The sequence below is a fragment of the Homalodisca vitripennis genome, chromosome 1 (genome assembly GCF_021130785.1).
Source record: "Homalodisca vitripennis isolate AUS2020 chromosome 1, UT_GWSS_2.1, whole genome shotgun sequence".
NCBI lineage: Eukaryota > Metazoa > Arthropoda > Insecta > Hemiptera > Cicadellidae > Homalodisca > Homalodisca vitripennis.
In genome coordinates, this window is record NC_060207.1 from 94,133,925 (window position 1) to 94,146,434 (window position 12,510).

Consider the following 12,510-nt stretch of genomic DNA (forward strand, 5'->3'; position numbering starts at 1 on the left):
ATGTATTAATTACGTTTGAACGCTGGGAAAATAAAACTAGGAGTGCCTATTGCTCAGCTCTGCAAGCTATATTAAGACAATTATCCATTAACTTAATATATTTTTAACTCCAAGAAAGACTTCAAAACTTTATTTTCATTCCCTGTTAAAGGTTAAAATTGTTTCATTTTCAACATATTAAAGTACCTATATGATTTGTTTTTTTGAATTAAAATTTCAATTTTTTTGACCTGAAATATCTAAAACAGATATAAACATAAAAACCTATGGTTTGGGCCATGATTCTTGATTTTTTTTCTTTAGAATTATGTATTGTAAAAGGAGAAATAAATCACTAATTGAAAACATTCAGTTGTAAGCATCTTTTGGGCTATTCTACTTTCTATCTAAAAATGTTCAAAAGTTATAGCTATATCCTGTTTTTTAAGGTGAGCAACATTGTCAGCTAGTAAGCTCTGAGAGGAAATGTGTTAAACCTCAAACATTTTTACACCCATTTCATTTCATACACTTGTGAGATATGTCTCTTAAAATATAATTAATACATATCTGCACATTTAGTTTTTTCAATATGTGACAAACTATTCAGAAAATTCCCAAATTGTGTTGTACCGCAATTTTGCAGTAATTTTATATTTTAATTGATTTTAATCATCATTAATAAATATTGGACATAAATTTAATGCATTTCTTTCTCTCTTTTATTTTAGAAAATAACTGCCCCTATATAACAATAATTTAATATATGTATTCACTACACATTCTGTCACTATTTTAATCATACCAATTACTTAATAAAATTTTTAATTGCTATTTAATGTTTTATCTTACACTTACACTTTCATTTCATTACTTCTAGAACCTACTCATCCACAAGTATTGATTGTTTTTTGTCAAAAGAAAAGGCTTATCTCCTTCTAAGGCTAATTTTGCCCAGCCTCATGGGTCACTGGCAGGAGTGAGGATCTTATCAAACAGAATAAGAAGTGTTGATACAGTACAAGGTTGATAGTACTGATAAAAAGTGTAATGGTCATAGACAGGATTTGAACCTATACTTTTTCTTACTCAAAAACAAAGTACAACACCGTAGTCTTCTCGACCATCTGCTCTTCCAAATTCGATTAGCCTTAAGCATTAAATATTTAATTAATATTGCTCAATTCTAAATTTTTTCCCTCCCTTTCACAATATATATTGCAGTGCAAAGTATATAAACCACCAGTGAGTCAGCTAGCAAGCCAAATTTCTCTTCCATTGTTGGAAACAATTGATTAAAAACTACTACTTCTTCAGCCCAGCATTTAGGAAGATAGAGTAACACTCCAACATTTATAAAACAACAGTTATGTAGTAAGTGTTCCTATCATTGTAGCCATTCATTGTTTGCTAGATTTTAAAAATTATCTCAATGAAATGGGAAATAACAATGGCATGTTAGCCAGAGACTCATTATGCCAGAGTTAGGAGGCGGAATAACTCTCGTGAGTGGCAGAGCTCCCATGTAAGGGTTAAAACCTTTCAGTAGTATTGCTCAAAACACTTTTTAAAGAATAAAGCTTTGAATATCATCCAATGAAATGAATGGTTTGAATTAAACCACGCATTTAATTAAATATTTGACTCTGCTTTAAATTTTAATAATGATTTCATTCAAACAAGAGTTGACATCTGTTATGTGTACTGTAGGGACACCCAAGGCGGAGGTGACTTGGTATCGTAACTCGGAGCCCCTGCCCAAGAAGTCCTCACGGTTCCGCTACCTGGAGGATGGAGGTGTGTACTCGCTGGTGATGAGTGACGCTAGCATCACTGAAGCTGGAACCTACACGTGTAGAGCTAGCAACATGCATGGCTACCGGGACACTAGTGTTAATGTACAGATAGTGGGTGGAGCTCGGGGCAAGCCTGCCATGTTTGTCAGCCGCCCAGACACTAGCATGAACATTGCAGTGGGCGAGGACATCACGATTTCCTTCCGTGTCACTGGAGACCCCAAACCCAGAGGTCAGTTTTAGAGCTATCTTATATAAGGAAGTTTTATTATGTGTTATAGTGTCTGTAGTTGAATTTCATAAATAATTATAGTTTAAATCATTAATTTGTATATTAGTAATTTCAATTATATTTATTTTGAAAAAATGACTGCAAGGACTAACTTTATTTATATATTCTATATTCTAGCAAAAATCGCTGCCAATCATTCGATTTTAGTGGGAATACTTGGAATAGAAGTTTGAATTTCCAACCCAAATGACCCTTATTAGATTCTCAAAATATTTGTTATTCACAAATTAGTAGACATGATTCTCCATGAAACGACCTATGCTGAACAGATTCTATTGTTTAAACCACTTTAAAATTTTCATTTTAACAAGTGACTCATATGCAGCATATGTGATGATTTTATAGATTCAATAAATCATTTTGGGTTTTAGTCCCCATTTCAGACTTCAAACAGTCTTTTACAAGCTCCAATGACCTTTGTCACTTTGGATATTGTGTTCTCAATATCTGGGTATCATGTTAGCCTTTTATCCAGAACTACGCCTAGATACTTGACTGCATCAGTGTTTTATCCTTATACCTTCCAGAACAGGTTGTACAAGCTGGAACTTTCTTTTCCTGGTAAAGGTTATCATACTTGTTTTTGATGGGTTAATCCGTAGACCTTCCACATGACACCAGTTGCCACACATCATGGTTGTTCAATTGATGAATGAAAAAGTCATTAATCATGGCTCTATAGTGGTCATCATTGACTGTAACATTCTGGCCAGCATTGTTTTTAAAGAAGTACAGACCAATCATACCACCAGCTCATAAAGCACACCAAACAGACAACAGTCAGTAATGGTGTCTCAACATACACTTGAAGATTATCATCACTCCAAATACGGCAGTTTTGTTTATTGACATATCTATTCAACCAAAAGTGAGCATCGTCACTAAACAAAATTCGCTTATGAAAATTGGGACCAACGGCAATCTTGTTTTGGGCCCATTCATTGAATCTACACCTTGCTAGGTAATTTTGTGGCTTCAATTCTTACACGAGTTGGATTTTGTAAGCACCCAAACCAAGATCTTTCAGCAAAATCTTCCATAAAGTGGATGGACACATATCCAATTCCTGTGCACAATGGCGGACAGACTCATTCGGGTCTTCCTCTCCTGTACGCTACACTCTACAGTAGCAATGACTTCTTTTGTATGCACTGTATGACATCTCTGTGGATGCGTGTTATCATTTAGCGTAAACTTGGTGTAAAAACGTACTATAGTTAATCGAATTAATTGCTAATGGACAATTATGTTGACTGTAAAATGAACATAGTGCGTGATACGTATTTCGAACAGAACCATGATTTTCAAAATAAATTTGGAAGCGTTGTTCAGGTGTCAGTCTATTCATGTTGAAATGCCAAGCCAAACTAAACATAAATCACTTGACAGCTCACAAAATGGCCACCAGTTAAAAAAGTATTGCCAACTTAAATTTCTATACCTCTAAAAAAACACATGTTACTTAAACAACAAAAAAGAGCCATAAGAATTATAAACAAATTATGACCTGATTAATTAGCTAGGAAATATTTCAAGAATATGTAAATTCTGACAGATTATGGACAATTTATTTATAACACAATTTTATATAATATAAAGAAAAATAGAATAGATTAACCTTTTGAAATACATTTGTACAATACTATAAATCACATCATACCTACACATCACAATCTAGAGTTTTATAAAAAGAAGGCTACATATACAGGAACAAAATTTCTTAGACCATTGCCATAAATGGTAAGAAGAGAAAACAGCATAGTAGTTGAAGTAGTATTATGCACAATTGATGAGTTTTACAACATGTAGATACATTTTGTAAAATGACTGTAATACATAAGACATACTTTTAAGAACATAATGTAATTAGAAATTATAAATTACACTAGTTATTGTACACTGATGTACATTTTGTTTGAATAAAGCTATTGAAATAAAAATTATTTGGAGAGAAATTGATTTTGGTCACTATTTTGGACTTTTATTTATAAACTCATGTAATTTATTAAATTAAATTTATTTATATAAATTAAAGCTCTAAAGTATAATATTTTGAGTGGACTATTGATTCCTGTCAGACTCAAAGCCAAAATTATATCCTGAAAAGGGGAACTAATTGAAATTTGTAATCTAATTTTGGTCTTTTTTGTTTTTATCCTTCTCTTATATAATTATGTGATTGGTTTCAGTAACCTGGATGAAAAACATGAAGGATATCACCAACAACATCCGGACACTGAAAGAAACTGTCAATGATTATGTTCGCCTGTCACTGAAACATGCCACCATCATGGACTCTGGCACTTATTTCATTACCGCCAAGAACATTTATGGGACGGACCATGCCTTTGTCACTGTCAGGGTTAGTTCATATAGGAATAGTTTGTACTCAATAAAGTATGGAGAATTTTCTTTCCTACAATTCCACAAAATACCAACTTAACCTTGATTTATGGAGCTTTTTGATATAATAGTTGTTTCAGCACTCAGTATTTTGCTATGGGGTTGGAAGGGATGGTTTTCAGCTTTAGGTTCATTTTATAGAAAATACTAACTCCTTTGCATGAGTTAAGAATTTTTTTCTTAAGCTATCTGGAGTGTTATACATTCCTAAGTGGAGACTCAGTGTTAAATTTGTATTGTACATAATGAAGAAAATAGAAAATACGAGAAGGAGATAATTGAAGAGCAGAATTTACCATACCTTCCTCATCAAAATTACAGCCTTTTACAATTAACTATGCAACAATTTTTTAATGGGAGCCCTTTTCTAGGGAAGCATTGTTTAATTGTGTTTTGGTTCAGAGAGTGTAGTCTGGTTTTCTGTTCTGTTTCACACTATTTCAGATCTGCTCATATTTACAAGAACAAGAACTAAGACTCAAGGTAAACAGAAACTCTGGCATTAATTAACAGGATGAGAACTAATACAGCTTTATCATCTGACCAGCTCCATCTGATCATCAAACCTCTAGTAGAATAGTCACTTCAGTCTAAGTAACCGATAATTTGTAATTGTGCCCAGTTTTGTTCACCAAGTCAGATATAAAAACCAATTGAGAATCAACTGAGAGAAAATATACTGTTTTGGTAAGGCAGGTTACCTTCTGTTGTGTTTTACCACATGATGTCAAAATTCAGTAGTTCTCAATGAATCAAGAATGTACAAGAATTATTAAAATATTTTCTTTGATGAGATTCTGTGCTAAAGTAATCATGGATTAACTGATTGAATTGTATTTTTTTCCTACTATAACCACACTCAGTCACTGATAATTTTGTTTGGTATCTTAAATCTATATTTTTTATTTTAAATAATCAATCTACTTTTTTGTTGCAGGTAAGACAGAGGGCTCGATCCCTGACGCCCACTCGATCCATCTGGAGTGGTCCCGACACTTCCACGCTGCTACGAGATATCCATGAATCTACCAGAGCTCTCGTCAATGGTGAGTTATAGCTTGGCAATGAGTTTGTTTGTTCACCTGCTAACTAATAATGTTGTAAGATGTTCTATGTCAGTTACTTATAAGAATGTTGTTGTCCTTGGCACTCAGGAGATTAACTGACATGTCACTAGCGCTTGTAGATCTAGCAAGGAGGATGAAGGGAGAGAGAAGAGGAAGTTGGTGGTGTGCGCAGATGACATAATAGTTTAGGAATAAAAACTATATATAATAGAATATATGAGACCCATAAGGGATACAATTCCTGTGTAAGATAAATGCCATGTAGTAGTGGCTCATTCAGGAGTTAGTGAATACATAAAAAACCTGATGATACAAAAAAATAGACCATAGCGGAACAAACTTACAAAACCAAAAAGTGGCTTTAAAATTTGTCTACACAAAAGAACATGCATAAGCTCTGTATTAGTATCGAATGATAATAAGAGAAACCATAGAAATAATCTAGAAAGAAAATAACTTAAATGAAGAAGATAGTGTGAAATTATCAAAAAGCTTGCATGCAGCTAGTGATAAAGAAGCCATATTGATCACTGTTTTTTTTTTTTTTTTTCAAATTGTTTGTTGGTTGGTTAAGCCACTGCATTATAACACTAAGCTATGCTTCTTTAACTCACCTGTATAAGCAGATGGCTTTCTGGTAGTTTCAGTTAAACATCTGTTGACTGAAACTAACTTATCACAGCATGGCCAACATATTCCAAAAATATATAATTGTGTAGACAATGTTTTGATGTGAGTAAAGCTTTAATGTTGTGTAGACAACCTTAGATTAAACTGGCTGCATAAGCCTAAGAACTAAAAATACAAATAAAACTTATTCTCCATAGCCATCATACTCATATTAGTAAAATGTCATTACATTAGCAAACACATCTATGGCTGGAAATTCTTATTCAATAAATCCATGCCATTATACATATAGTTTAGTCTCAATAACACAGTTAAAAAGAACAAATGTAACATCTCTTATGGCACAGTTTGGAAGATTTTTTTATATGTGGCTGTCATAAAAAACTTAAAGCAGTTTTAATGGTTGTCATAAACACGTAACACTTTTAAATGTTTAAATGTTTAGAAATTCCATAATCTCCAACATTTACAAGATTTCAGTGCGAAAAATTCACTTGCAATAATTCAATGTTATTGTATACTTTTGAAAACATTGTATGATCACTACTTTGAATCTTACGAGATATCAAAAATCATGTAAAAGCAAACGTTATGTATATTGAATTGTCGTTTTCATTTTTTTCTGTTTTATTTCACAATACCTAATACAATATAACCATTCAACTTCTATACTTAGAAAAGGTGTCATTTTTAAAGCTTTAGCATAAAAAGAGCTGGAAATTGCTTAACATTACTTAAAACCATGTCATTTTTGGGTCTATGTTATGAAACAGTTCAATTAAAATTGTTGCACAATTTTGAACATTGCCATATTGAAACATTTTATTGGTTGATATAGACTAAACACACCCATCTCAGGTGTACTATCTCTGTACGAATATTGATGTGAAGTCTGTTTCATATGTAAATTGCATAAGCCATAAGTTATTAAAAAACAGTTTTTCTGATGTTTGTTGTATGTTTTGAGTGATGTGTTAAGCGAAGATTTAAAAAAAAATATGTAAATTCTATCATAAGAGTAATTGCAATAGGCAAATATCTATAAAACCTACCTAATACTCGATACTATTTGTATTTGGGCTGTTAGCATATAAATTGGATATACAAAATTGTTTACAAATATTCTCCAAGACTTAGCCCAAAAGTGCAACAAAATGTACATTTTGAGGTTATTTGTACTTAAAAACTTCCACACATATGTGATTAATTGACAATGAATGTGACCAGCATGGGCTCACATGTATAGTTGTGCATTTAGCAATGAGTTTGTTCTTCACTTCATGCCAAATAACAGTACATAAAAACATAAAGATAAGATTTGGCAAAACCTGGAATTTCCTCATGCAAGGTTATTTGATTATTTATAAAAATTTCACTTGTGATGAAATGCATACAATTGTGACACTTTACCTCATAGAGAGTTGTGTATTGTTGTTTGAAGATAAGCCTAATCCAAGTGTGAAATAATTGTGGTCTGTGAAGAAAATGTAATGTACATTATCCGGCTCAATAACTTTATAAAAGGCATGGGCAGAAATAACACACCAAATACTCCCATTAATGAACATGCCTTTAAAATAAATTAGAGAGATCTAATTCTTTGCCATTCAATACGTCACCCCTCACGACACCATGAAGTTTGGACTTTTCAAAGCAAATATTACCATTTATAATGCAATTTGTTGGAATTATTGGCTTTATTAGAAAAAATTGATAAGGCCTTGAAAATTCCTTTTTAAATGGATTTTGATGCTAGAAGTGTAGTTTTCAATATGCTTTAATTTTATACGTTTATAACAAAAACTGTCCCTATCTCAGAACTCTTGAGGTAAACCTTGTGATGGTATTAAACAGATTAATACACTGACTATACATTAAATTTGTCACATGTTTAGATAACATTGACCCATCTGATTACAAATTGCTGATAAAAACTTATTTTGTGGAAAAACTACAGGTATATGAATAGTGGAATTTAACAGTACTATTATGTAGTATGTAACTAAGACAAACCTTTTGAGAAGGCTTTATGGCTAACATGACAATTCTATTGATGTACGTGTAACACTATAATGAAAACAGGAAGAACCTTCTGCAGATTTTATAAATATCCCCAAGAACTGTCCTTTGAGAAATTTCTGAACCATCATCCATAGTAGTAACCAACATCTCCAACAGCTTCAATCATCACATCTTCTCTCATCCGAAACGCTCATCTAGAACTGTTGTCTTCTCTTTGCACTTTCCTTCTCCCCCTCCCTTTCTTCAGATTTTCCTACCGGTACTGGTCTTCTTCCTCCCATTCTCCTAAATGCATCTTCTTTTAGCAATCTGACAGGCTCTTTTACAATTATGATAAAAAAATAAAACAATAATCAATATTATTGAATTACACATGTTAAACAGTACATTTGTTTTTATTTTGAATATTTTTCTTTTGCTCTTTATAAAGATTCCAGAACCTGTAAACCATCTAAGTGTCTAATGGTGAAATATCATCAATAGGAAATGCTTTACTACTGCAAAAATTCAATACTGCAACCGTTTTCAGTCCATGGATTTGATTTTAATAACCTTAACATTAAAAAAGATATTCCAAAGAATAGCAGCACTTTTGAATATAAAACACAGATGAACTATTTAGGTTTTGTTAAGCTGACAATTGTATACAGAATTCAATATTGCAGTACAGTTGCCAAGATTACCACAAACTGAAAGTACTATGTGACCAAGTTGAGCAACTTCAAAAAATACTTATAAGTATAACAATATTATATTTCTTTTACAGCATAAAATTTGTAAAACGTATTTGTATTTTATATTTTAAACACTGTAATAATGAAAATTTTAATATGTTTTGAATTTGCCACTTTTGGAATATTTTTAGATAGAAACAAATTATTATATTTTAAAGACTCTGATAGTGGTTTTACATTAGAGCAGATCTATAAATCTGCATAGTATATTTTCAGTTCAGTTTTCTGTCTAAAACGTTCATTTCTGCCTACTGAAGTGCTTCATAAAAAAATTAAAATGTTTATATATTTTGACATTTGTTACATAAAACCTACAAACAAGTCTATTGAATACCTCAGTGGTTAAATTATATTTTGCATAAAAATAAATGTTTTAATATTTTATATCTTTGCATAAAAAATACAACATTTTTAGATTCCTAGTTAGGAATTTTAGTAAATGAAAAAGCACACATGTGTATTTCAATTGTACACTTTCAATTATAAGCATGGGTAATTTTATTACTAAACTCGTTATTTCTTTGTGACAAAAATGCATACCACTGTAATAGTTTATGATTTATGATGTACATATTGTGAAAGAATTCTGTGTACCTTAGCAAGAAAGCAAAAATTGGCCTGTCATTACAAAGCCAAATGACTGTCATATTATAGATGTTTAAATTATTATAAAGAGGGATAACAAAGATAAAATAATTTGATATTGCCCAGATGCATTACTGTGATAAGGATGTTATTTGTATTTCCTACTCACAATCCCTAGTGCTGTCAGACTGACCATGAAATAATGTTGTTCGCCACAATTGTTAGCTTGCCAACTACATTTTGGCCGCTCCAAACAATAGACTTTTATTTAATTAAAGACTATTGTTTGGATTTTGGAATGTGAAGGTCGATTTTTACACCTTAAATATAATCTCAGTTCAGTTGTAATGAAAATAATTCTTTATTGTTAAGGATTGAAAATCTGATTGTAATAATGCTAATTTATCCAAAGACAAAAATTATTCTGAACACTTAAGTTGAAGAGGCTACAGAAAAGTTGTAGTTGTGTTAAGATAACTTCTTTTGTAAAACAAATACAATATAATTTGGTTGAAATATTATAATTGAATCAGGGTAGTAAAAATCATAATGAATTTTATCATAACATTACTTAATTATTTTATTGTAACCATCCAGTAACTCTTAAGTTGAGTAGAACCAGTTTTCAGAACGCTTGTAATGTTTAAATTCATAAAATATTAAATTCTGGTGATCTATTGTTGTTGTATGATAAAATATTATCCACTTCTTTTGATTCCTATTTTAACTTAACTGCCTCTTATGATACACGCATTTTGAAACTTCATTAATTATCAATTATGGATACTTTTCTTATTAAATACAATTTTCAGGACTTTAAAAACCAAATTAAATTAGTTCATAAATCATATTATTGGGTAAACTTATGTTGGTGAAGGCAGCAATAATATTCCAATGTTAGAGTGAAGCTTTTAAAATTAAATTAACATGCTTTACAGCAACAATTTTAACTAAAAAGATTTAAATATGGACCAAGAAGTCGTTTATATTTAGTCTTGGGTCAAAGCCAAGAAGTAACAGGTTTTTAGCAGGGTGTAAGTCATTTGTGTTGGGTCGAGTAATATGACATGAGTCATTTTGGCAACAGGACTTGGCACATTCCTTGAAAAATAACACTGAAAATAACGCTTAAAATGTTAGCACGGCCCATGTTGTTAATTTTGGATGAGATGAAAGAAAAACATTGGCCATCTGTTATGTTTTAAAGTTTTTGTATTATAATATATATTTTTGAAATCTTTACCTAGTTTAAAAAGATAATACCGTAATTTAACTGCATGGCAGTTTCATGTTCAATATGAAAGATTTTTGAGGTAAATTAAATTTAAAAGTAGTAAATTTTAAAAATAATAGTAAAAAGAATTAGTTTCAATTGTTAGTTTGTTTCCTTATATAATATATAATAAAAGATTTGATCATTATTAATATATTTGAATAATAGGCCTAGGCCTGATTAACAGAAAACTTATTAAAAATGTATAAGAGCCCTATCTAATAGAAATATCTGATGTTTAATAGTAGCATTGTCCTTCTGTAATGTAATGTTTCGTATTACATCAATTAATGCTAAGAAAATTAATGCTTTATTGATTTAACAATTCTGGTCATTCTGAATGACACATATATAAATAATTAAAATATAAAATTGTAATAAACCACTAACTCATAAAATCTGATAAAAGTGATTAATAGTAAAGTTCTAATGACTGCAGTTGCTGGATCATTTCCACCATTTAACATAATAAACAAGGAGGAATGTGTTGAGTGTGTTCTGGCACGTTGAGATGTGTGGGAGGAGGGTGTTGGCCAATAGAGATGTATGGCTGTCACGCTTTCGACAGACTTACCATTGCAGTGGCTCTTACTCCCTCTGAAATTACAAGCTTGTCTGCAGTGGTAGAGCTAAGTTTAGATCCAATAATAATAGCTAGAAATAAAAGCTATTTGTTTGGGTAATAAATGTCGCCCTTGCTGTTGGTTTCTTTTCAATGTATCTTATGAAACACATTTAAACCGCAAGTCTCTCTACTTGCCTTAGTAGCAGATTTAACTAACAAGCTGTGATTAAACACAATCATCTTTGCCAGTAAAACAACTCTAAAACATGAAGAATTGTCGCTTTGTTTATCATTTTGCTTATCACCATGCTTCTCTATTACAATTGTTGTGAAAATGGTTTTTATGAGTATGATTTATAATTTACAAAGCACAATCTCTTGCAAATTAACTTTTAATTGTTTTCTTTTGTATTATCATACACCAGAGAATAACATATTTAGTTCTTTAATAAGATGGTTTTAGTTTTTCTATACACTTTTTTGTATTGTCTTGCTAAATATTAAATTATCCTCTTCTTCAGGCTGAAAGAGTTGTATGACAATTAAAATTATACCAAAGACAGGATCACCAAAAATAAACCCCCTTAAACAATACACACACACACCGTATTAAAATTAGACAGGAAAATATGATCTGTCACAATTTGAATCACCTTATTCTGCCATAACTTGGAAATGTTTAACGGAACTCATTAGGCAAATGTAGACTCTCATCACAATAGAATTGTTAAGCGTTGAGCTAACAGAAGTGGAGGTGGTGGCAGTGATTGTTTACTAACAGGGAGGGTATGAGGAGGGGTGGATGTCAGAGCTATATTTACCCAGTGTGTGACGGTGGGCCGCGTACGATGGTAGTGAGAGATGACAACCCGCTGCAGGTACTCAGGCAGAGATGGGCCGCTCGCGACTGCCTTGCAACTGTCAGCGACTTCCTTCTCTACCTTACTGACTGTCAAGGTCATTCATCTCGTACTTTGTGACACTAAGTTTAGCAAATGAAGCAGTTTCAATTTGTGTAATTCAACTTAGTGGTCCTATATCACAATGGATGTATAAAAATATTAATTAGTGTATTTGTTTATTTTATAAAATGAATAGTATTTTATTTTTATTATTTATTATATTTTTCCTTTTACGGAGGAGCAAAACACAATAATGTATTTG

General features: G+C 31.6%; 1 protein-coding gene across 1 annotated transcript in view; it reads left to right on the top strand.

The window, feature by feature from the left end:
* Nucleotides 1–12,510, top strand: part of LOC124370871 — a 152,152-nt gene that overhangs the window by 109,120 nt on the left and 30,522 nt on the right. The window contains 5 exon segments of the mRNA XM_046829199.1: nt 1,690–2,007; nt 4,257–4,429; nt 5,408–5,516; nt 7,395–7,407; nt 12,128–12,303. Of these exon segments, the coding sequence (XP_046685155.1) occupies nt 1,690–2,007; nt 4,257–4,429; nt 5,408–5,516; nt 7,395–7,407; nt 12,128–12,303 (789 nt within the window).